The sequence below is a fragment of the Xenopus laevis genome, chromosome 1S (genome assembly GCF_017654675.1).
Source record: "Xenopus laevis strain J_2021 chromosome 1S, Xenopus_laevis_v10.1, whole genome shotgun sequence".
NCBI lineage: Eukaryota > Metazoa > Chordata > Amphibia > Anura > Pipidae > Xenopus > Xenopus laevis.
In genome coordinates this window covers 31,222,467-31,249,864 of record NC_054372.1, presented here as the reverse complement: position 1 = coordinate 31,249,864, position 27,398 = coordinate 31,222,467, and the positions used below count along the sequence as shown (strand labels likewise).

Here is a 27,398-nt window from a genome sequence, read left to right as displayed (position 1 = left end):
GCTGTTTTATTATTACAGAGAAAAAATAGATACTTTTTAAAATTTTGAATTATTTGCTTAAAATTGAGTCAATGGGAGAGGGCTTTCCCATTATTTAGAACTTTTTTGTAGGATAATGTAGTATTAAAGTAATATTATAATTTTATAATATATAAATGTAGGGCAATGCAAAATAGGGGTTAACATACTTTATTTTCCATTTCCTAAAGTCCAAGTCAGCTGAAATAATAAAATATGTCACAATAGTTTTTATCTTTGTTTTATGGCTAAAAAAGACTTTGCACAATATATATATAATGCAGCATCAGTGGTTAACAGGGTTTAGTTCCCTATTTTCCAGAAAGATATATTCTTAAACTCTGCAGAGGTCTGTGTGAAGTGACAGTCTCCAAATCCCATTATCTCTTTTTTTTTTTCTCTCTGGAAAAGGTAGGAACATTTAACATATTTTATTTGATCTCTCTCTCTCTCTCTCTCTCTCTCTCTCTCTCTCTCTCTCTCTCTCTCTCTCTCTCTCTATATATATATCATTTGTATGCATATATGGGGGAATGTAATAAAAAAATAACTGGGAAAAAAATTTGCAATGTAAACAAATTTTACTTTGTGCAAAATTGAATATACTGTTGCTTCAGCGAACCCGGAAACTGTTTAATGACAGTGGAAGAAAGTTTTAAAGTTTGCACGGTGAATGTAAGTTCTTGCTGAAAAAGTTATGTTTGCCCCAAAAGATTACAAAACCTTCAAGTACTTCTTAAATGCGCGGAATTAAAATTCACAATGCAATATCAGTTTAAGGAAGAATATTACATTGCGAAATGCAAATTTTAATTCTTATGTGTGCAAATTGTTTTTCTAACTTTTATTACATCCCCCAATAGTATATACACTGTATGTAGCTGTTTTCAGATTCTAGTAAACCTGTCATATTTTGATTAAATTCATTCTTGGATTGTGCACAAAGAAATTGCATCTTGCAGCTAATACTCAGTTACGTGGAGTGAATGTTCAAATTGACAAGAACTGTTGGATGGCAACTGTGGTCCAAAAGTGTAAATTCTATGGCAACAGAAAACTCAAATCCTGTTGGTCCGGCACTGGTTGGCTGTTACTTCCACATAAATCCTAAAATGTCAAACTAATCCAGAGACTGAGATCCCTTCTGTCAAAAATGAGTATGATGGGAAATATGCAAATATAAACGTAAAGCTTTGTTGAAAGCTTTTCTTAATTATCATTAACTCCTCTGTCCAACCAAGAGTCCCATGCTTTTTTCTAGTTCAAATCTGTGATAGGCATGAAAATACAATAAGCAGTGACAGAGTTTGTATGTCTGCATCACTGTGTTTAAAGGGGTGGTTATCCCTCTTAAGTTATAGGGATACTGTCATGGGAAAAAATATCATTTTGAATTTTTTTTCAAAATGAATCAGTTAATATTCCGCCCTGAAATTCAGCAGAATTCCGCCCTGAAATTCATTTCTCAAAAGAGCAAACAAATGTTTTTATATTGAATTTTGAAATCTGACATGGGGCTAGACATATTGTCAATTTCACAGCTGCCCCAAGTCATGTGACTTGTGCTCTGATAAACTTCAATCACTCTTTACTGCTGTACTGCAAGTTTGAGTGATATCAACCCCCTCCCTCCCCCCCCAGCAGCCAAACAAAAGAACAATGGGAAGGTAACCAGATAACAGCTCCCTAACACAAGATAACAGCTGCCTGGTAGATCTAAGAACAGCACTCAATAGTAAAATCCCATGTCCCACTGAGACTCCTTCAGTTACATTGAGAAGGAAAAACAGCAGCCTGCCAGAAAGCATTTCTCTCCTAAAGTGCAGGCACAAGTCACATGACTGGGGGCATCTGGGAAATTGACAAAATGTCTAGCCTCATGTCAGATTTCAAAATTGAATATAAAAAAATCTGTTTGCTCTTTTGAGAAATGGATTTCAGTGCAGAATTCTGCTGGAGTATCACTATTAACTGATGCGTTTTAAAAAAACATGTTTTCCGATGACACGATCCCTTTAAGTAAGTAGGTTATAGAATGACATATCCTTAGCAACTCCACGATTGGCCTTAATTTTTTAATAGTTTTTGAATGATTTGGCTTCTTCTTCTACATCTATTCAGCTTTCAAATGGGGGTCACTGACCCCAGCAGCCAAACCCCCCCCCCAAATAAATGATTGTTCTGTGAAGCTACAATTTTATTTTTACATTTTATTAAATCCTGTTTATTCCTTATCTTTCTATTCAGTCCCTCTATTATATATTCCAGTCTCTCTCTTATTCAGGTAGCTGCTGAAAATCCAAACCAGAAGAAAGCTGCTGAAAAAAAGCAAAGTAACTGAAAAAAAAACCCAGAAAAAAGAAAACCATTTGCAAATTGTCTAAAAGTTGATTTTATACTCAGTTTTTTTTACAGAACAAATCCCTTATTTTCTTGTGTAGTTTACCATGATCATCGGTATTGTAGTAAACCTTTATCTCATTCCCCAGTTTTAGTTTATTGATGAGCAAAAATACATACTACAAATAAATAGATAGATGATAACCTTGAAGTTCTGGCATCAATGTTCCTCCATGCTTTCCGTACTACTCATTATTGATCAGTGATCACCAGTGTGAAAATGATTGGCTCAGAAGACTGACCTATTGGCATGAAAGAGCTGTGCTGGTGTTAGGTAATAAATGGAGATTGTGTTTGGGTTATGTCTAGTGTTGATAGAATCTGTACCATTTTGCTTCACTGAAAAATTGTGAAAATTTGTGGATGTTTTTATGTTTTCATTTTTTTACCACAGTCAGATTTTTTTATGCAATGTCAAGGGGCATTTTTTTGCCCTGTGACTTTTTTGCAGCATAATTTTTTGTGTGCAAAATATGGAATTTTGCCACTTATTTAAGACTGTCAAAATGTCTTGTTCATCAATATTTATAGCTGTAATTAATATGGCTGCTAAAAGAAGTAGCTTGCTATTGGAGTCCATGTTCTTGGATGTGTAGCTGCATTTCTACAATAAGGTTCCGTAGAGTTGGCTCCCCAAACAGTTAAATCAGTCTTTGCCTATGGAACCCAGGTAGCTATTCATTATGGTAATACAGGTTTAAGAAATAACCTGTTATTTTTACTGCACGAATGCTGCTCTTGCTGATTTATCTTTGTAATAATGTAGAAATATTGGCTCCAAAAGAAACCGTGGTGCCCAATTTAACTGTAAGTATCACACTATTTCTGGGTAATCACACTGCCAACTCTATTTAAGAGTCTGTCTAGTGAAATACAGCTTTGTAGCCCTTATCCTTTCGAAAGGGCCATTTGTGAAAGTTTTTTAATCTATATATTTCTATTTATAGAAAATATTAGGGTTAGTTTTCCACACTGTTCTAATACACTGTATATTTAAAAAATATTAACAGAAGAATTGTGATAAAATTGCCCATTTTGCACATGTTTTGCATAGTATTCTGAGAGTTCTGACATGTGCATTAGTACATTTTTGTGTGTTTTGTATCTGGATAATATATAATTATACAAATAAATATCAGCGCCTAGCCTGCACTGCACTGTATAGAACACACATAAAAAAAGCAGCTTTCCCTAGAACTGAATGAATTGCTCAACCAATTGCCACCCAGCTTCGGGTGAATAAAGATTTACTGCTGATACATATGCAAAACCTGCTTTACTTTTCAAATGTAAATTGAGTTTAGTGTTCGCAGGAAAGCCTATAGAAAGTGGAATGTTCACTTCATCAGTTGATGTATTGTAATGGAAATGCTAGCACATTGTATTACATGTACTGCACCAGAAACATGAAAAAAATTAAAGGCCATTCATATTTTAACTTCAGTTTGCCAGCATTATACACTGGATTATACACTGCATTGTACAGTAACCTTTCTGAAATCAATTTAAATCATATCAGTCAAGTCATTATCATAAGGAACATGCACCAGAGCCACTAGATTGTGCTTCTACATAATTGTCTAAAAATGTTCAAGCCAATAAAGAAAATCCCCCTGTTACTTAAAGGAAAACTATACCCCCAAAATGAACACTTAAGCAACAGATAGTTCATATCATATTAAGTGGCATATTAAAGAATCTTACCAAACTGGAATATATATTTAAGTAAATATTATCCTTTTACATCTCTTGCCTTGAGCCACCATTTCGTGATGGTCTGTGTGCTGCCTCAGAGATCACCTGACCAGAAATACTACAACACTAACTGTAACAGGAAGAAGTGTGGAAGCAAAAGACAGAACTCTGTCTGTTAATTGGCTCATGTGACCTAACATGTATGGTTTGTTGGTATGTTTGTGAATCCTACTTCCCAGGGGACGGCCCTCATTTTTTAAAATGGGAATTTTCTATTTATGATTACCCAATGGCACATACTACTAGAAAAGTATATTATTATGAAAATGGTTTATTTACATGAAGCAGGATTTTACATATGAGCTGTTTTATGCAATATCTTTTTATAGAGACCTACATTGTTTGGGGGGTATAGTTTTCCTTTAAAGGAAAACTATAGAATGATGAATAGTTAAACAACAGATAGTTTATATCATATTAAGTGGCCTATTAAAGAATCTTCCCAAACTGGAATATGTATCAGTAAATATTGCCCTTTTACATCTCTTGCCTTGAGCCACCATTTTGTGATGCCCTGTGTACTCCCTCAAAGGTCACCTGACCAGAAATAATGCAACTTTAAGGGGCAGATTTATCAAGGGTCGAATTTCGAAGTGAAAAAAAAACGTCGAAATTCGAATAGGCTAGTCCAACATTTGAAGTCGAAGTCGAAGGATTTTTAAGATCGTACGATCGTACTTCGATCATACTTCGAATCGAACGATTCGAACAATTTAATCCTACGATCATACGATTTTACAAAAAAATCCTTCGACTTCTCAAAACTTAGCCAAATACCGGCTATAGGTTCTAGGAGGTCCCCATAGGCTAACATAGCAATTCGGCAGGTTTAAGGTGGCGAAGTGTCGAAGTCGAAGTTTTATAAAGAGACAGTACTTCGATTATCGAATGGTCGAATAGTTGAAGCATTTTCACTTTGAATCAAAGTCAAAGTAGAATTTGGCCTATTCGATGGTCGAAGTACACAAAAATTACTTCGAAATTCGAAGTTTTTGAATTTGAATATTCACTTTGACTTCACTTTGACCCTTAGTAAATGTGCCCCTAACTGTAGCAGGAAGAAGTGTGGGAGTGTAGCACACCCTATAGGTGGGCCTGAGATTTGTGGCAATAATGTGACTTGCTGCCAGTGTATTCCTAGTACCCTGAGGCTATGGGCAACTCCCAGCAGTGTGTAATGGCCCCTTGAAACACCTTAACCCCAGATGGATCCTGGGTGTCTCCTGGTGCCCAGCAGATCAATCAGGCTGAAAGTAACAGCAGTCCACGTTAATTGCTTCAAACAGATAACTTTTTTATTGGACAATGACAGATGATACAGATGACACACAGTGGAAAGCCTTAACATTTCAAATATCACTCATAGATCCCTTTCCGGGTGTAGAGCAACCGGTATTGATGATTTTCCCCAGCACTAGGGATCCCAGGTGGTATCTTTCTCCCTGGCACTTTCCCTGCTCCTGAGCTCATCCACTCATGTTCCTGTCTGGCGGCTTGATCACCACAAGGGTTCTAACCCCAAATATTCTTCTTTTTGGAGCCAGAAAGTGGCTCAATAAAATAATTTTCCACTATCTTTCACTCCTAGAGCGACTGTAACATAAACTACATCAACTAAATAAACTTTCCCTAACTTGGGGCAGGATACAGTCCAGACCCACTGCTGTACCCATCTCCCCGCAAGGTAGGATTCAGGAAGAGCCCTGAGCACATGTGTGTTCTCCCTTTTATGTGCTTCCTACTGGGAAAACATTGAACTACCTTGAAAAAGGATATAGCTGCCTGGGTGAATCAAAGGACCACTGAGATGTCCAATTACCGGGCAAACTGACCTTTTTTTGGAGTAAAACATACCTAAACCTCATGGTCTCTAGTAAAAGATACAACTGTGTTCAGTAATTGGCTCATCTGACCTAACATGTATGTATGCCCTTGGTTTGTTTAGTGCACCATGAATCGTAGGATCCCAGAGGTGGTCCTTTGTTCTTAAAATTGCATTTTTTTTATTATTTAGGATTACCCAATGGCACATACTACTAAAAAGTATATTTTTATGAAAATGATTTGTTTAGATGAAGCAGGGTTTTACATTTGAGCTGTTCTATGCAATATATTTTTTTATAGAGACCTATATTGTTTGGGGGGTATAGTTTTCCTTTAATTACTTTTAATGAATTTGTGTTTAGAGTTATGTCAACCCCTACTTCCAATTCAACTCCAAGTTTTAAATCTTATGCAAAAGCTTAGATACAATAACCCTACTACCCAGCAGTTACCCTTAGCAACCAATCAAAGATGTGCTTTCATAATTGAACCAGCAGTAAAATGATCCAAGCTCCATTATCTGTAAATGTCAGACACAGGCAACAACTGGGTAAAGGTTCAGTGACCCCAATAAACAGATGGCATGCTCAGTTGGTAGAGGCAACACAGTCCAGAAATTAATTTAAAGGTGAACCTTAAATGAAGAAAACAGCAATAGGCTTTTTAAAAACCCATTCCAACAATGTCACATAATATAGATAATGTAAAATTTATTATTGTGTTTCTCTTCATATCACAGCTTTTGAAATGGCACATTGGGCAAAATCAGGTGACAGTCCAGATAACATTGCTTGTCTTGATGAGTCCAGTTCTGTGCAGTTAGATAACCAGTCACTGAAATCTCTGCTTCCATCAAGTAAGTGTTTGTACTAGATCTTATAGCAATTAAGGGCCAAGAGAAGCAAATACAATTTCTCTCTTTCTTACCAGCACACATTTTTGGTTAAATCAGAAAATCATGTTTACTAACCAAATGCAGGCCAGGCGTAGTTTCCAAAGTTGCGCACAGGTTACTGAACGATTGCGAAGTTTTGCTTGCGATAATACGATAAGCAGTCCGAAGTTACGCTAGCAATGCCTAATTAGCATATGGCGTGCAGTTAAAGTATAATGGAGGTGTATATAAAATTACGAAACAGAGCCAAATACGGGGAGCATCACATCTCTCACGAAACAGAGCCAAATACGCGACGCTTCTGATGAAGTGGCGAGAAGCCATGAAACGCGTAAAGCGGATGATCTGATATTTTGTATGCTGTTACGCTGTTACTTTCTTTTAACATGGATTATAAAATTTAATGATTTTAACACACCACTCCGAGTGCTCCGTATTGGCTAACTTCATAAATAGAGGTCTTATTTTGCCCTACACATGTGCCCACTGTATAGTTTAGGTGCCAAATGTAAGGGGGAAGGAGATTGAAAAAACATTTTCAATCTTTTTCAGCCTATCAGCGTTTTTTGGGTAAATAGATAGGCTGTGCAAAATAAAAAATGTTTCTAATATAGTTAGTTAGGCAAAAATGTAATGTATAAAGGCTGGAGTGATTTGATGTACAACATGTCAGTCTGAACACTACTTCCTGCTTTTCAGCTCTCTTGGTTTACACTGACTGGTTACCCTGGCTACCAGGCAATAACCAATCAGAGACTTGGGGGGGCACATGGGTCATATCTGTTGCTTTTGAATCTGAGCTGAATGCTGAGGATCAATTACAAACTCACTTAACAGAAATGTACCATGTGGCCCCCCTTCAAGTCGCTGACTAACTCAGAGTTATAGAGCTGAAAAGCAGGAAGTTGGATTCCGGCTGTTTTATTAGACATCTGTTCACTCCAGCCTTTATATATTACATTTTTGGCTAACTAACTATATTATAAACATTTTTTTATTTTGCACAGCCTATATATTTACACAGTTTTTATTTTCACACTGAACTGTTCCTTTAAACCTGCCGAATTGCTATGTTAGCCTATGGGGACCTCATAAAACATGTAGCCAACATTTGGCTAAGTTTTAAAAGTCCAAGTGAAATCGTATGATTCGAAGTACGATCGTAGTACGATCGTACGATCTTAAAAATCCTAGGAATTTGACTTCAAATGTCTAACTAGCCTATTCGATGGTTGAATTTCGAAGTTTTTTGCACTTCGAAATTCGACCCTTGATAAATCTCCCCCATAGTGTCATGAACGGATGTTGTCCAATGGTGTCAATACAAACAGAAAATTAAATAAACTAGAAATAAATATGACCTAGTGACCTAGAGCGAAGGGTGTTATGTAAACATTAATATGACAAGAGGAAAATAGACAGAAATGGACTTCTATGTGCATATTAGCAGTTGAAAAACTAATTGTGTGCAGGGTCAGACTGGGCTGGCGGGGCACTGGGAAAACATCCGGTGAACCCTGGCTCTCATGAGCCGCACCAGCCCAGACCCGCTCCTTGTCTTTGCTGCCATGATCTCTGTTTCCGGCCCCCGGGCGCGTCAAAAACAGGTACGCACATGCACGTGGGGGAAAGGGGGGCGGTGGCTAATGCCGAAGGGGGCTGCGACCAAGGTCCAGAGGGGGGATTTGCAGCAAGGTTGGGGCTTGGGGGGGCCCTGAGACATCAGCCCCAGTGGGCCCTGGGCCCCCCAGTCCGACCCTGACTGTGTGCATGTGTATAAATGGGTCAGGTCTAACAAGTCAGTGGCTAACTCAGGATATGGTACTTATATATATTTAAGCAAGTATAGAGTGAGCAAGGCCTTGGGACCTGATGGAGTACACCCTTGAGTACTTATTTAAGTTTTAGCCAAGACACTTTTTTATTTTTCTCAGACTCTCTTGTATCTTGGAAGGTCTCAGTTGTGAAGATAGACTGGTCAAGTTGGGGTTCTTTACACCAGAGAAGAGAACCTTAAAGCATAAGTCAATACAAATTAACTGGAGGAGTATGCCACAATTAATATAAACACTTACTTTAGACCCCAGGGCAGTGCTCATATTTGCTAAAAGGTGCACTGGTCTTGAATACAATTAGTGATGGGCGAATTTAAGCAACTTGCTGCCGGCGAAAATTTGGATGCTGGCGTCAAAGAAAAGGACGCCGGCGTAAAAAACGGACGCTGGCGTAAAAAACGAGACACCGGCGCAGTTCCAATGATTTTTCGCCGTTTTGCGAATTTCGCTAATTTTTCGGCAAAGCAAATTGGCGCAAATTCGCCCATCACTAAATACAATACCTTGAGCACCATTTCACTTCTGCTGCCAATGTCCCAGGGATACTCTGTGCTGTCCTGAATAGCATGCAAATGCAGTGAAGTTAAAATATGAACTTTATCTTTAAAGTTTGGATTTGTACTCTATGGTGCATGTGTGGTGTCTGGGACAGTGAAGAGGATCACAGCTTTTGTCAAGTACCAAAAAAATGCTAAAAAGGATATCATGGAAAATGACATTGCCATATTCCTAATTTTACTGAATTAAGAGTTTCCTGATAATAGAGCCCATATAATAGGATAGCTATTTCAGTTTACTAAGAACAATTACAGTTACATTTTAGTTTGTATTACAAATGCTCTAACAATATATATTAACCCAGACTTCTTGGTCTGAGTCTCGTCAAAAAAACTTAGTAGGAAAATTAATTTAACAAAATCATTAACAGCTGTTTATTACACAATTAAAATGAACTTATTTTGCAATCATTTCCTAGGTACAACTTTAACATGCCTTCAACGAAAACTGAAGTTAATTGGCCTTGCCCTTGTTGTACTATATATTATTGTCCTGAGCATTCTAATGCTTGTTATTGGATTCAAAGGTAAACTATTGACTTAAAATGTGTTATTAGTGTATCACTATATTATAATATGGAAACAATACCCCTCTATTACATCTCTATCTGTTTGGAGCTGTAAATTAATATCTATAAATCAGTGATCCCCAACCAGTAGCTCGTGAGCAACATGTTGCTCTCCAACCCTTTGTATGTTGCTCCCATTGGCCTCAAAGCAGGTGCTGGTTTTTGAATTCCAGGCTTGGAGGCAAGTTTTGGTTGTAGAAAAACCAGGTGCACTGCCAAACAGAGCCTCAATGTAGGTTGACAATCCACATAGGGGCTACCAAATGGCCAATCACGGAACTTATATGGCACCCCAAGAACATTTTTCATGCTTGTGTTGCTCCCCAACTCCTTTTACGTCTAAATGTTGCTCACGGGTTGGGTATCCCTGCTATAAATAAACAACAACCCCTACATGTTTATCATTATTCCATAGAATGCAATAATGCAAAAGAAATAACCAATCCACTTCTCACTATGGGGCAAATTCACTAAGCCGCGAAGCGCCGAACGCTAGCGTTAATTCGCTAGCGTTTGGCATTTTCGCTACTGCGCAAATTCACTAACGAACACTGGCGTAGTTTCGCTAGTGTTATTTCGCAACCTTACGCCAGGCGAATTTTCGCTAGTGACGAAACTACGCAAATTCACTAACTTGCACAGTGTACTGAACGCTACCTTTTACGCTAGACTTCCTTCGCCACCTCAGACCTGGCGAAGCGCAATAGAGTAGATAGGGATTGTTTAAAAAAAAGTCAATTTTTTTTCTAAGTCCCAAAAAACGCTGGCGTGTTTTCTACAAGATGGCTGATAGGCTGAAAAAGATCGAAAATTTTTTGGGGCTCCCCTTCCTCCCCCCTACATTTCCTGACTTATGGCAACTTACCTAGACAGTGGGCACATGTGTAGGGCAAAATAAAATTTTTATTTGCTGATTTGAAGGTTTTCTAGGCATTTGTAGTGCAGATACGTGTTCCTCCATTGAAATTTGAATTTTGCGCCATATGCAAATTAGCCTTCGCTAGCGTAACTTCGCTTTATATAGCGAATCAACGCTAGCGCAACTCCGCAACCTTACGCTACCCCTGTGCGCAACTTCGGATTTTAGTGAATTTGCGGAGCCCTGGCGAAACTACGCCTGGCGAAGTGCGGCGAAGTGTGGCGAAGTGCGGCGAAGTTGCGCCTGGCGCAACTTCGCATCTTAGTGAATTTGCCCCTATGTGATTTGTAATGTCAAAATAACACCTATTTCCTAAAGTTTTTATAAAATACCTATGAAAAATACAGAAAACCAAAAAACTAAGGGGCAGATTCACTAAAGGGTGAAAAGTCGCCAGCGGCTGCTTCTCACCCATCGCTACACTTCGCCAGGTGAGAATTCCCTCAGACAACACTAATTCACTAAAATGCGAAGTTTCGTCCCGGACGTAGAACAATGTCGACTTTTCGCTAGCGTTACTTCAGCAATGCGAGCAATTCAAAGCAAAGATGTGCTAGCGTTCATCGAGTTGTTATAATGCCCTACACATGAGCCCAGTGTATAGTTTATGTTCTATATGTTAGAAAATGTATGGGGGAACCCGGTTACCCAAAAAAATTTCTTAGGACTTTTTAAAACTATCATTCTGAAAAAAGGAAAAGACGCCAGCGTTTTTTGAACTTTGATGCATTTTCCACTCACAGAATATGATGTACTGTAAGTGACAGAAGATTGAGGAATATCTATGCACTCCAATGCACTTTGCCTGGTCTGAGCTTGCGAAGGCAAGTCTGGCGAAAGAGGTAGCGTTCAGTAAAATCCGAATTTAAGTGAATTTGCGGAATAATGTCCATTTGCCAGAGCGAATTGTCCACTGGCGATAGAGTGCGAATGACCACTAGCGTCTGTCTCTTTCGCTAGTGAATTGGAGATGTCCCTGCGGGCGGTAACGCTGGCGAATTGTTGCCAGCGTTTACCACTTCGTCCTTTAGCGAATCTGCCCCTAAGACCCACAAAAACATCAATATTGTTAATAGACATTCAATTGACACTGTATCCTTTGCATGCGCTCAATGTAAAATAGTGCCGTAAGCACAAACCTGAGTCCAAAAATATATCAGTTACATTAGATTTATATACACTTTAAAAAATTGCTATAAAACAGTATAAAAAGGAATTATTCGGTAGCATCTATTCATTTTCCCACCTGGTCTAACTTCCTCCACAATATTGGCTTGAGTGGCCGCATGCATAAATTAAAACATGGTCTTGCCTTTTTAATGGAAATATTCTTTGAGCCCAATTCTAATGTTATGCACTGAAAGGTTGCATTCAGAGAAATGCTTGGCAAATGTTTAGGGAATCGCTTTGAGTAGGAGGAATCAATTTTCATTAAGCAAAAGGGCAGCATATATTAAGATGACTTGGGAAGTGAACGTAAGATAAACTTTTGAATTAAAGAGCATTTCCCTAATTCATGCAGCATGCATTAAGATATGCACATAGATAACTTCAGAGGTTGTAATTTTGTCACGTTGTGTATGTTCTATATGCAGCAGAGATGACAATAAAGGGCAGATTTAGCAAGGGTCAAATATCGAGTACATGGGAGTCTGTAAAAACTCCGATAAAATCCCATGAACTCGTAATTTGGAAAAAAACGACCAATAAATTTTTTTTTTTTTTAAAATTTGAATTTTTCAATTCGGGTGAATGGGATCGACCTGCAAACTTGAATCAAATTTGAGTTTTTTCACCAAAAAAAATAGATTTTCAGGAAGTCTCGAAACAACTCCAAATTGATTCCAGTATATTCCCCATAGGCTAAAACAGTAATTCGGCAGGTTTAAGGTGGCAAATAGCTGAATTAGAGTTCTTAAAGGGCAAGTACATGATACATTTCAAAATTCTATTTTTTTTAAAAAACTTGAATCAAATTTTTAATTATTCCCTAGCCAAATTACACTAAAATAAACTTGAAAATTCAAATTTTTACTTCAAACTTTGATAAATCTGCCCCTAAATCTTCTGGACTTGACTTGATATCAGACCTTGCCTTCTTTGCTTTTTGCCATTATTTCCCCTATAAATCTTTAATATGCTCATTTACATTGAGGGCCATATTTATTAAGATCAAATTCTAAATTTTAGTTCAAATTTTCGAGTTGGTTTTGTGGTCAAAAACCTTGACCTTGGGAACAACTCGAAATCGACTATTTGCCACCTAAAACCTACTGAGTTCATGTAGAAGTCAAAGGCAGAGGTCCAGTGACCCATTTAAAGATGTCAATAGCCTTCGTAACATTTCAGTTTTTTTCAGAGAAAAAATTAGGTTCAAGTTTAGTCGAATTCGATTCAAATTCGATTTGAGTTTTCGGGTCGGTAATATTTGTTTGAGTTTTAGACATTCAAGTTTTTTGTTAAATAAGGTATTATTCCAGTTTCAAGGTCATCAGAGTTCATTCGAAGTTAAAAAAAATATAACACAACCTTTGATAAATCTGCCCCTGAATGTCCATTTTCATCTATGATTATTTTGCATATATATATATTTTATATATATATATTTTTTTTTTTTTACAATGTGTCTCTATTTTGTAGTCCAGAATTCAAATTATGAAAAAGACATTCATCAGTGGGCCGAAAAACAAGAAGGAGAAAAAAATGCACAGATGACTTATGAATCTTCTACTATTCTCAATCAGTTTTCCCAGAACCTTTCTGATTTCAGATCTGAACTTTTCATGAACACCCAGAGTCTTTTGAAGTTAAGGCAAAATATGCAAGATAACAACATGCTTTTTAATGAAATGCAGAAAACCATGGAACAATTAACAGAAAAACTTGAAGAATTTAAGAGTCAAGTAGAATATGCCAATTCAACATCCTCAGAAAATGTGTACATGCTGCAAGAGGTATGAGGGTATTAATAAACTACTGTATAAAAGGACAGCAGCAGTTAACTTTTTACAGGTACAGTTAAAATGATAAAAACAAATACCTAATTATTTGGATTACTGAACTTGAGAAAACCTATGGCAATGTTAGTATTTATCTAAAAAATATAACTATCATCAGAAGAACAATGTTCCAGAATTGATGCTTTGTTGCTGATTCGCTCCCCCCCAGCAGCCTATCAACAGAACAATGGGAAGGTAGCAAGATAACTGATCCCGGACACAAGATAACAGCTCCCTAGCTCCCTGGTAGACATGAGAATAATACTGATTAGTAAAAAAATATCTACGTCCTACTGTGATTCCTTCATTTATATTGAGTAGGAAAAACAATAGCTTATCTGAAAGCAGTTCCATAGCTTGGAAGAATAGGATCAGGTACATCTGACCTAAGATTACTGCCTACACACCGATTTACATCTAAAAAAATTTACACTTGTTGATTCAGTAATAAAATTTAAATGGTATAGTGAATTATTTGTAATGCAAACAGTATTATGGTTAAGTGGTGCTAGCTGGAGGAACCCCGGGCGGTAGTGATATGCGGGTTGGGTTTTTCCCGACCCGCACCCACCCTCCCTCCACCAGCGCCCGTCCAAGCCAGACTTCCGGCTTCCCTTTATAGACCCGTCCTGCTGATGATGTCACAAAAGTGGCGGGATAAGCAGGCATGCGGCTATGAAGCTGGAAGTTGGAAGCCGGCAGCTGAAGGTGGTGGGCGGGGAGAGCAGGAGGAAGAGCTCAACCCAGACCCGCCACCCGCAAAGGGGGGTGCAAGGTCGGCCCAAACCCGACCAACCCCCAAGTGGCAAATTACATTCCTTCTCCTTTAAATACTATTTTCATATGCATTTTTATCATGGCACACTTTCAAAACAGCATTGCTAGTACTGATAGTAGTTTTATCACAACAATCACTGGTGAATATGAAGTACTCAGCAGGAATAAACACCCGGGCTGGTGCTCCTATCAGCAGAAAAATTAACCGGCCTGGGGTGTCATGTTAATAAAACAATCACTTTGGCACCCCCAAGTGGCAAATGACTTTCCCTCTCCTTTAAAAATACTCTCATATTTGTTAAATGTGTAATACAAGTGTTATTTAGTATTTTACCTGTTAGGTAACATATTTATAATCAGATAAAATCCAAAAACAACCAAAATACTCCTTGCATATAAAGTAAACAGATCAAGTAGCATATCCCTATTATCTTCCTATTGTGTTGTGGACAAATGTGCACATGTTTCAGCTGGAATGTCTTTGTTTCTTGCATTTGCATAATTTCCTCAAGCTGTTGGGGGCCTTAAATGCCAGGTACCAGTGGGGAGTTGGCAAATTGTGGATGAAAAAACAATAGATGAGTAAGTGAATCATGACTGTATTATGTAATGAACCAGCTGAATTCCTGACTCAGAGGATGATGTACAGTAAATATCCTGCACATGCTGTGCTAATTTCCCTTACATTTTATCCCCTTTACATCAAATTCAGAAATTTGATTCTATTTATGTAAGCGATATGTCCCCAATTACTACATTTCAGTGATCTTCCGTGATCGCCTGGTTTAGCTGTCATACAGATCAAACAGCCAAACAGTTGAGAATCATGTCTCCTAGGGCCAGAGAGTTTGTAAAAGATACTTTACTCTTAATGATGCAACGGCAACATGTTAGTGATTTACATGCTTTCTTGGGAGCAATTCCTAGGTTCAATCCCAGGTACTGTACTTGTCTCTCTGTTCTACTGGGGCTACTGAATAACCTACTTGTGTCCCTCTGCTATTTGTTTCATAACAATTATTTTCTATGGCTTGGAGACCGCAGCACAGATCTGTTTCACTGCAGTCTTAAATTATTTTTGCTTTTTCAAACCTCTGTCACCAAACAATAAGGTTCTGATATTTTTTTTTTTTTAGCTTTCTCTGCTTCTTGGCATCCTTTTCAACTAGTTATCCCCATTCTATACTAAAAAGGGGATTGGAAACCTATTAACACTTTTCTGACTCATTTTTGTTTACTCTGCTACTAATAAGATACTACACTTTGCACATTGGATTTCCCAGGTGATTTGTTGTGTGTTGCGACATTGTATTCATCAGGGGCAGGAGAGGGATGGCATGTAGATTCGTTTTGCTTCACGAAAAATTTGTGAAACTGTGAAAAAATTGAGTGACATGGCAAAATCTTGCGAAACGCATTGAAGTCAATGGGCATCAAAAAAATGTTTAGGCGAGACAATTTTTTGACGCGCCAAATGCATTAAATCAACGCATGTTTTTATATAAGGCGGCTTTTTTGCCCAAATGCATTAGTCAATGGGTGTTTTTGTCATTGCAGTTCTTTTGTCGTGGCAACATTGTTGCGGCAAATTTTCCACTGCAAATTCTTGCCGCAGTTTCACAAACAAATCCGCTGATGGCAAAATGTTGAAATTCACCGCTAATCCATGGCTAACGAAAAAAAATGTGCTCATCACTAATGTACATGTCTCCTCTCTTGTACCGTACCCATCATCATTCAAATGTGCAAATTAGGGAGCAACAGTGCACACAAGCTATGATAGGGCTCTGTCCTGCCAAAGGTTGGCCTGCACACCCTAAGGCTGAGGTTTGCACCAGATTATTTTATCCGGAGTGAGTTGCAGGCCACAACAACAAAAACAAGTTATAAAACTGTGGTTTTCTCATGATTTTTTTTTTTAAAGGAAATTACACAACGGAGACGGTTCTTTCACAACACTTCTACAGAGGTTGCAAATGTGAGGCAGGAGTGTATGAATTTGGAACAGGAAATGAAAGAAGAACTAAAGATGTTAAATAATATCACTAATGACCTAAGGTTAAAAGATTGGGAAAATTCCTATATTTTGAAAAATGTAACTTCAATTCAAGGTGAAGTATAGGATCTCTCTCTCTCTCTCTCTCTCTCTCTCTCTCTCTCTCTCTCTCTCTCTCTCGGCTTATTATTACTGCTGGTGGCATTTTCAAGCCTTAATCTAGGGTTGGCGCTGCTAGAAGTTTGTTTTTGGGTTTAGAATTACAATACAATTTGAACTGCAATTAGATCCACTTTACTATTTGTCAGGAACTTCCTGGTTTCAAATCAGGGACCTGTTATTGGCCACTGCTCCACCTCTTAAGCTACAGGAGGCATTGTGTTTTAAGCCTGAAAGAACATTATATGTCTCTTTCCCCTGTAAATATTCCTTGATTCATTCCCGCTGTCCAACTATGGGCAATAGCACATTAAAGGACTATTTAAACCTCATGCCCCACTCCCTGATGCTGGATCATTGGCCAATCTGCCTAGTCCAAACCTTGTGTTATTTCCTTCAGCATGTTTTCTGGATTTGTGTTGTCTGCTGCCCGGCCTCTTATATGGACTTGATTCTTTGCTGTCAGCCTTGACCCGTGACTTGCTTTAAGTACTTGTGTTTTCCTCTAATTTAAATTTTTCTTTAATAAATACTGTGTTACTAACTTGCAGTTCTTGTAAGCAGTGTGTTACTCAGCACATGGGCTTCATCCAAACCAGCACTATTCCTAACACTATTATATATCAATGTAGACATGCCATGAATGTCATGTTTATTATCTATTTATCAGATCAGTGTGGTTTTGCCTGCGTCAAACCATTGTTACCTTTTTCTATAATAAAGGTGTAATGTCTACTTCAAAATTTTAGTTATGATGATGTGGACTGCATGTCACTGATAGAATGGAAGAGTGACCTAAATTCATGTTTTTATCAGAGTTTATAGCTGAATGATCTTTTTGAGTTTATTTCTGCTCCCCTTCATGTTCCTTTTTATATTTCAATCCAAACTTTTGTGTCTTTTTTCTGTAAATCTACAGTTAGTGCATCCTGATGACCATAATGTGTCTGTAGGAGTTTGATAAAATGTGGGACATATTGGAAGGAACTCACAAAAAAAATACAAATGTTGTAATCAGTAAAAAAGACATTTCTATTATAGCTACAACATTTTTGATTACACCTCACTCAAGCTGGAGTTGGAATTCCAGTTCCCTAATGTCCATGTGTTTACTTTTTGCTTCTGTGCACCCTGACAGATTTGTAAAGCATTGACACAAGTTGAACTGGACACATGTTTTCTACCCATGTTGAATGAGAGGGAAAATTTAACTAAGGATGTGAGATAATGTTGGATTTTAAGGAATTTATAGTGATCAGCAAGTCCAGAGTTATACTGGATTTAGCTACCAAAGGATTCATTATGAGCGCACTCATTGTTTTAATACCTTGTGCTTAGTGATGGGCGAATTTGGGGCATATTACTTCTTACTTTAACAACTTTCACAACAATGTTCTTTGACTTACTTTAAAGAACACTGTTGTAGAATCTCTGTATATATTCAACCACTGAAAAAAATAGCCCTCACATCACTGTAGCTAAAGTCAACTGGATAATATCAGTGCAGTAACCCCTAGAAACCAATCAGCAACTGCCTTTGAACTATATACTGAAATGGAAAAAAAGCCTCAATTGGTTGCTAAAGGTTACTGCACTGGTGCAAAACTGCCTTCTTTTAATAAACGAGCCCCAAATCATTTAAACTTTTATGACAACCCCCGCCTTCCTCTATTAATCTCATAAATATAACATTGTATATGTTGAATGTTTCAGGTCCTCCTGGTCCAAAGGGAGAAAAGGGAGACTCAGGTATGAAAGGAGATATAGGTGCACCAGGATTTCAAGGATTAAGAGGTATGTAGATCTATGTATTACATATGTACCATAATATATTAATGACATTGAATGTAAGTTACTTTTGTTTTGAGTGCATATCCATCAATATTTAAGGCAGCATGAGTTTCTAAAATAAAAAAATGCAACATTTTTCCATGTTGCCTTTTTCTTGAGTTTTGCATGTATACATAACATAACCAGATCCTTTAGTATAAAAGCAACATGCTGCATGCCTTTTAGGCAGTCATTTCAGATGAGTATTATAGACTGCACTGTTTTCTATGCAGCTATATATATATATATATATATATATATATATATATATATATATATATATATACCAACTTGCAGCTTTAGCAACTCACCCATTTATGATTATGAAAATATACATGATACAGGACTTCATGGGGTTAAGCAATGTCAAGACCACAAAAGCTTATCTAAAGAAGTAGGCTAAAAATGTTGAACATCATATTTTGGGATTCTGGACCAGCTCAAGGCAAACACAGCCCTTTAGCAGTAAAGATCTGTGTCTCCAAAGATGCCCCAGTAGCTCCCCATCTTCTTTTCTGCTGATTCACTGCACATGCTCTGTGCTGCTGTCACTTACTGAGCTTAGGGACCCACTCACAATATCCAGTACGCATAGAATAGAAATGTCACAATATAAAACTTTATACTGATAATTACTACATGGCAGCGCAGAACCCAGTGTAATTAGCATCATAATTTAATAATCAGCCCTGTAGCATCAGCTTATATTACAGACCAACCTCATTTTCTGCTGGATAATTAGTGACAACCCCTAAGCTTAGCTTCTCAACAGCTGCTCAGAGCCCACTGAGCATGTGAGTGTCACAGATACTTTCCAAGATGGTGACCCCCTGTGACAAGTTTGAAGTCCTGGATCATTGCTGCTATTGACAAGCTGAAACTTTAGGCTGGTGCAATAAGTTCAGTGTATAAAATATGGCATTTTGAACAATTTCCATTTTTATGCTATTCACCCAGCAATACCACCTTGCAAGTAGTTCAAATGTATCAACCCTAAATGAAGCATCAGTTTAACTAAAGGCACCAGATTAAAAGGCAAAATTCATTATCAAGATTTTCTTCTTGCAAAATTACATTTTCAATAAACAGATACACTAGTTTACACTAAAGCATTTTTGGTAGTTTGCTGGCATTTGCATTACTATTTTTTCCCTAAAATACTATATTATATGTTAATCAATTATGCATATATATTTTAGGATTTCCTGGCCCTAAAGGGGAAAAAGGACAAAATGGTTTTCCAGGACCAAAAGGAGCCTCTGGAATTCCAGGTAATTAGAGTAAATATCGCTTTGCACCTTGCCCTGTTTTTCAGAAATGAAGTGTCGTTTAATAATTTTAAAGTAATGTCATCAATATATCCACCTCATCCAGCGTAAATAGACAGCTCTGGTGAATCATTATAAGTAGTTTAGTATATATGCAAGTGCATGCATTTAAAAAAAAACAAAAACCAGTTTTCTTTAATTTTGATCGTAAAATTGGTAAGCCACGGCAAGGTAAATCCCATATGGTGGTCTCTAACTATTTACTTCTGGTCATAGTATTCAAAGGCTGGCACCGTCCTGTATGGTAACATTTCTTGGGATAAGGGTCTGCGGACCTCGGCATTGTTTTCAGTTAGAGGACTTAGTCCTTCCCACCATTAGCTTTTAAAGGAGAAAGATTGCCAAGACCACAGCAGTGGTTCCATGGGCTTAATCCATCTCCAATTGCGGCTTTTAAGAGAGAAAGACTGTCCATACCATCATCCCATTTTTAAAGACATAAGACCACCATTTTAAGGGACGGGTGTGGAGTGTTACAACCACTCGGAAGCCTGGCCTGTAGCATAACTGCTAAACTTCCAGCAGGAATAACTCTGTCAAAATACAAAAATACAAAAAGAGGGGGTTCTGGGAGAAGACCAAGGCTATGTAAAAATACAATAGACGTGTGATTGATCTGGCCAAATTAGCTACAAGCAAACAAAAGAGAGGATTGATCAATGCACACACTGGTACTTTTGTGTACTTGTGTTTGCGTCTGTATATTATCTACCCATTTAGACTGTAAGCTTCATGGGGCAGTAAAATCCTTCCTACTGTGTCTCTTGCCACATGACACTTACATCTCTGCATAGTTACACTTATTTATTATAATACTTGTTCTCCCTGAGTCTGTACTTTTCATTACCGTATTGTAAAATTGTGCGGCTCAGTGTATCCTACTAGCAGTATATAAATAAACTGATACAGTTATACATACATACAAATAAATATTTCAAGTTGCCCAAACCTAATACACACTGGCATATCTATAGGGCACGACAGCAAATTAATTTTAGGGTCCCAAACATATTTAGGGGTTGTCCTGTTCTACCAATAGATATTGAAATTTCTCATTATTTGGGTCTCGTGGGTCCCCTATGCCTCCTGGGCCCCCCTGTAACCCGCAGGGTCTGCTTTCTCTGTAGTTACACCCCTGCTAATACAGTATCTACAGTAGTTGCATATATTTATAGCAAATTGAAATTTTGCAAAAGAAAAATACTTGAAATAAATCATTATTAAATTCTCTATTAAAGGTCCAAAAGGACAAAAGGGTGAAAAGGGAGCAGTGACCTCCAGCAGCACCACTGGTAAGATATATAAAAAATATCAATATTAATCCTACAGAATGCTCTTTGCTTACCTACCAACATACCAATAGACCAAATGCAAAATAAGCTACTGTAATTAACTTTCAATAATACATTTGATTTTATACCATCAAATAATCGTTCTTGTATGGTCAAACCCTGCTGAGCTATACTCCAATACTCATAAGCATTCATTGCTTTAATATAGCAACATTACTTTGAAAATACCTTATTTTAAACAATTATAAACTCAGAATGAATATAATAAAAAAATGAAAGTTTTCTTGCTGAAAGCAAACTATATTCACCAAATTGAGATTTTTTTTTCCTGTAGCACAGAGGAAAACAATATTGATTTAACACAATCAGTTGAGAATGATGAGACTTTCACAAGCTCATCAAAAACATTTTTTCCGTCAGTTGCAAACTCAATTACTTTTCTCAGGAGCTTTAATAAACGCAAGAGATACTGAGAAAATATATCAGAAGGTGAAAGCCATGGATGAGAGAGAAAAATAAATGATTATATTTGTGTACTATTATCTTTCATAATACTGCTTTATAACATTGTTGGTTCATTACAGTCTAACATTTTACGTCTGTATTTAGGGATTATCTGTACCAGTGTAGGATGTTTTTTAATGCTGCGTCCATGTCTATAGTTCTACCTTACCAATCATTTCCAGCATCTACCCCCCACAGTGTCGTAAGGGTATTATTACACTAAGGAAGAAGATAATGATAGGGTTGCCACCTGTCCAGTTTTGACCTGGACAGACGGTTTTCGGGAGAACTGTCGGGGTCAAACTGCCTGCCCAGTTTTCCTAATTTGGAAAACTAGGCAGGATTCCCTAAGATTGATGTGACGATTGGACAATTGCTGATCGCCACATCATAGCTACATCCACCAACCAGGGTCAGCCCAGATCGGCACCCTGCGACTCTTCTTCTCTCCTGCCTTGATGAGCCGGTCGCATTAAAAACACAGTGTGTGTGCTCACATTTGAGTGGCGGAAGGGTGGGGTAGAACCCTGAAGAAGCAGTCCCGGTGGAGAAGATGTGGGTTGCATGAGCTTCATGTGTTTTGCTGTTATTATTATAAGAAGGTAGTTGTTCATTATGAAAATCCAAGAAATGCCATTGCCCCCTCTAGAGTTACCAGGGAAAGGTGGCAACCTTAAAGTAGGGATGTACCGAACCCAGGATTCGGTTCGGGATTCGTCTAGGATCCGGCCTTTTTCAGCAGGATTAGGATTCGGCCGAATCCTTCTGCCGGGGTGAAAAGATGGAGCAGCCGCTAGCAGAAAGGAGGAAGTGGTTTCCGGTTGTCGATGCAACCCTCCATGCCGGTCCGGTACGGCATAACGACAATCATCACAGGCACTTCACGTGGGGGGTAGCATCCGGATGAATATCAACAGCGGTGGAGCCAGAAAAATAAGTAAAAAATAAACTTTAACTCAATCCTTAAAATGGTATATACAAGCGGGCAGGGAGAGTGTAACTTGACGCGTTTCGTGACCAATACGTCACTTCATCCTGAAGTGACGTGTTGGTCACGAAACGCGTCAAGCTACAATTAAGGATTGAATTAAAGTTAATTTTTTACTTATTTTTCTGGCTCCACCGCTGTTGATTTTCATCCGGATGCTACCCTCCATGTGAAGTGCCTGTGATGATTAACAATGGATACCTAGTAAGACAGACCTATTAACATTGAAAGGAAGGGAAATAAAAAAGAAGGCATAGTAGTACTTTAATTGTGTCCTTAAATGAAACGTGAATAAATAATCCAGAGGTAAATGCAACTGTTGGTTTTCCAAATTGCAGCACCACTAGTTCGATTGGTCGGTGGCTCAAAACCTCACCTGGGAAGAGTTGAAGTTTTTCACAGTGGAGAATGGGGCACAGTGTGTGATGATCACTGGGATCCTCGAGACGGTAAAGTTGTTTGCAGGATGCTGGGATACACTGGTGCTGTTCAAATATACAGCAATGCCTACTTTGGCCAAGGTAACAAACGGTTTTTATACTGTATATAGAGCATGCAAAAGTAAAATAGTAGCTACTACATCGGCATTTGTGCTTATGCACACTGAACATGCTTTCTTCAGACACGTTTATAGTTTTTCCCTGTTTTTTATCAGTTGTCTTGCTTATTTCTTATATTTACTTTATCACTATTGTTTATAAAATTAATAATTTACCCATTATATAAACTGTAATATTGTGCTTGCAATTGCTATTGTGCCAATATGCTTTATGCTGCATTTCATACTGTATATAATAAATGCACTAAAGTTATTGTAAAAAACGGAACTGACTATTTTCCACCTAAACCAGGCCTTTCCCCTTTCACCAAGCATCATTATTACTCTCTTCATGCAGCAGGCTACCTTGGGATAATCTTTGATACTTTACACTGTAGAATCCTGTCATTCTTTCCTTGGTAATATTTCATAGATTTCTTGTTAACTGATAAAATACTTATGCTACATTTTATCCTGCCTCTACTATTGGACCCATTGCTAAATGGCATCTTGCCTTCTTCTCCAATTCTGCTGATGGATTTCTCCTGCACTCACCTAATGGATAACAATCTTTATCATGGTATCTCAATAAGCATGGGATAACTGAAACGTAAACAGTAATATTAAAAAGTAAAAAAAAAAAAATCCCTCCAACAATACTTCTATGCCATACAAAGTTAACAATTTTTAAAATTCTTCTTCTGGTTGTGCCGTGTCTTCTCAAATGGGGCGATATTGTGGCACACCCTCTGTTACATTGTATGTTTGCGCTTCACATCTCCTAGTCTGGCATCATCTAAAACTGGCAGTCAGTTGCTGCGGTGCTAGATGGGATTTTTAGGCTGCTTTTGTATTTGTTCTCCCTCTTTGTTTACATTCATTTCACCTAGTTCAGACAGAGGGGTGTGTGAGCAGAAGGTCCCTATTTGCCAGCTACGCGAGAGGAGGACGCTATGCCTGGCATGGGTCTGATTTTTTTAGTTTTAGAGAAGATGTGGGGTGCAAGAGCTTCATGTGTCTTGCTGTAATTATTATAAGTAGGTAGTTGTTCATTATGAAAATCCAAGAATTGTTGGATCCCTCAACAACAATGCAAAGAATGGCAAATTCACTAAAGGGTGAATTTTCACCTGTGAAGGCTCTCCCACACTTCACACCACTTCTCCAGGTGCAAATTCACCACCACTACGCTAACTCACTAAAATGCAAAGTTGCATCTCTATAGCCGAACGCTGGCGAAGATTCGCTAGCATTAATTCGTCAGCACAAGCATTTTATAGCAAACTTTGTAAGTACACTTCTGCTTAGGTCAATTTGAATAGGGCGGGTACACATAGGTCATATAGGTATGGGCTCCATTATTCGGAAACAGCAGTATCCAGAAAGCTCTGAATTAAGGCCCTCTTCCATAGACTCCATTTTAGTGATGGGCAAATCTGTGCCCAATTCGCGAAACGCATTGAAGTCAATGGGCGTCAACATAATTTAGACGCACGTCAAATTTGCATTAAATCAATGGGTGTCCGAATAATTTTGACGCAAGTCAGTTTTTATGCTCGTCAATTTTTTTTGCTGCAGGAGATTTTTTGGCGGCGAATTGTCGCTGCAGGTGAAACATGGAAATTTGTCACAAATTTGTGTCTGCCAAATTTATTCGCACATTACTACTCCCTTTTATCAAAGTTATCCAAATTTTTAAAAACCATTTCTTTTTTTTCTGTAATAATAAAACAGTACCTTGTACTTGATCCAAACTAAAAAAAAAACAAACTAAATGAACTATATAAAGATATAATTAATCCTTACTGGAAGCAAATCCAGCCTTTTTGGTTTATTTAATGTTTAAATTGTTTTCTAGTAGACTTAAGTCATGAAGATCCAGATTATGGAAAGATCCATTATCCGGAAAGGCCCAGATCCCGAGCATTCTGGATAACAGCTCCCATACCTGTATTGTCCATGGACAGTATTTACATTTTTTAAAATATTTTTCTCCTGTTCTGTATGTCATTACCTAAAGTAAAGAATAGGAGAACATAGTATATGTTGTATATACATTAAGGGGCAGATTTACAAAGCTCGAGTGAAGGATTCGAATTAAAAAAACTTCGAATTTCGAAGTGTTTTTTGGGCTACTTCGACCATCGAATGGGCTACTTCGACCTTCGACTACTACTTTGACTTCGAATCGAACGATTCGAACTAAAAATCGTTCGACTATTCGACCATTCGATAGTCGAAGTACTGTCTCTTTAAGAAAAACTTCGACCCCCTACTTCGGCAGCTAAAAGCTACCGAAGTCAATGTTAGCCTATGGGGAAGGTCCCCATAGGCTTGCCTGTGATTTTTTGATCGAAGGATATTCCTTCGATCGTTGTATTAAAATCCTTCGAATCGTTCGATCGAAGGAATAATCCTTCGATCGTACGATCGCAGTATAAATTGCGCTAAATCCTTCGACTTTGATATTCGAAGTCGAAGGATTTTAATTCCTAGTCGAATATCGAGGGTTAATTAACCCTCGATATTCGACCCTTCTTACATCTGCCCCTATATGTTGATGGATATAAAACAGGAACATATGTTTGTAGTTGATTGTTATGAAATAGATGGATTAAATTATTTGGTTCTTTAAGGATTTTACTCAGTTTGGATCCATTTCCTCAATTATAAAACCACAATCTTTACGGATTCATTTGAATCAATCATGAATAATGAATAAACCACACTCTTAAAGGGGCAACATCTAGGTTTTAGGCAATATTTAAAGATAATTTAGAATTGTCGATATTTTAGAACAAAGGAAATATTTGTTTAGAAATTTCATCTGATTTATAGTCTGACCAATGTTTATATTCAGAATTCTCCATGAGACATTAAAATGGGCTGTAATATTTCAATCTTTAGGTTTTTTTTTTTTAAAGGGATATGTTGTATTGTTTGCAGGACTTGGGCGAATATGGATGGATGATGTGGAATGCAATGGAAATGAAAAGTCCATTTTTGAATGCAAATTTAAAGGTTGGGGAATGACAAATTGCAAACATACCGAAGATGCCGGAGTCCACTGTGAAGTATAATCTCAGAGTTCTAAAGTATTTTATACAGTATAATGAATTATATAGGCTTCATTCATGAAATGTACAGCATACTGCTCTTTCTAATTGCAAACCTGGTTTATTACAAGTTTTATTCTCTGTAGGAAAATTGCACCTTTCACATTACAAAATCAGTTCTGGTCTTACAAGTCTCTCTATATAATATTATATAAATACAGAGTATAGCCAATTTCTAAACAGGGTTATTATTTAATGTATTTGTTTATTAAAAAAAGTTATTCTGCTTATTCATTGATCTTTATATCTTCATTTATTAATGAATACCCTAATTATTAGCAAAATGGTTACATCTATTGAATCAAGAGAAATCTCGGCGACAGGGGTACATGTAGTCCCTTAATTACTGATGAAACATTATTGCAAAATATACAAAAAGTGTTGAAAGAAAACAAGGTCTGAAAAGATAATCACTATGGTACATGCAAAACCAGATATTAACACTTGAAATACAGGAATATTTGTTTCAATTAAGTCAACACAGTTTAAATGAAGTAGGCGGCTTCTTGTCCTTGTGTTTATATTATGAGAAATGAGTTACTTTCGTTCTTTTTGGATTCTGTGCCGAGCTCCATTATTGATGCATAAACTTCTATCACCTATAACAAGAGGAGCAATCTGTTTAAAGCTGAAGGAAGGTTGAAGAATACCAGCATAATCTATTCCCATTCTCTGTACAGTTGGTAAGGGCAGGTTTTCTCGTTAGACAAACTGACAAGAAAAGTTGCTTCCTGCTGTTAAATCTCTTGCATGAATAACAAAATATATTTTTTTTGTCGATAAATTGTTGAAGAGAATGCTGATTATTCAGGCTTCAGTGATTTATGGCAATTTCAATTATTCTGTTTAATAGCTATTTCAAATCATAAAGCAATTTAAAGTCATTAATGAAGTAAAGTAAAGTCCAAATTTAGCCGAAAGCTGAAAAGCACAGGCATCCTAGCAATGGATGGACATGGTTCAGTAAAGCATACAATACAATGTACTTTTGCAGGATACTTTCTTATACTCAATTCTCCATATTTAAAGTATCAGGTATTCTTTGTTTGGCAGTGTCTGAACATGTTAAAGGGATACTGTAATGGGAAAAAAATGTTTT

At 37.5% G+C, this 27,398-nt stretch overlaps 1 protein-coding gene across 3 annotated transcripts; it reads left to right on the top strand.

Annotated features, from left to right (window-relative positions):
- The first annotated feature begins 321 nt into the window (after positions 1-321).
- msr1.S (macrophage scavenger receptor 1 S homeolog) lies at positions 322-26,529 on the top strand. 3 transcript variants are annotated; one of them, XM_018242701.2, is made up of 10 exons: positions 322-429; positions 6,737-6,853; positions 9,704-9,811; positions 13,413-13,726; positions 16,473-16,659; positions 18,417-18,497; positions 19,733-19,804; positions 21,100-21,153; positions 22,984-23,166; positions 26,130-26,529. In XM_018242701.2, the coding sequence occupies exons 2-10, from the start codon at positions 6,745-6,747 to the stop codon at positions 26,261-26,263; spliced, it is 1,242 nt and encodes a 413-aa protein (XP_018098190.1). In that variant the 5' UTR covers positions 322-429; positions 6,737-6,744; the 3' UTR covers positions 26,264-26,529. The 3 variants fall into 3 exon arrangements, with proteins under 3 accessions (XP_018098190.1, XP_041435426.1, XP_041435425.1); XM_041579491.1 differs by lacking the exon at positions 322-429 and adding an exon at positions 3,196-3,225; XM_041579492.1 differs by lacking the exon at positions 9,704-9,811.
- The last annotated feature ends 869 nt before the right edge of the window (positions 26,530-27,398 follow it).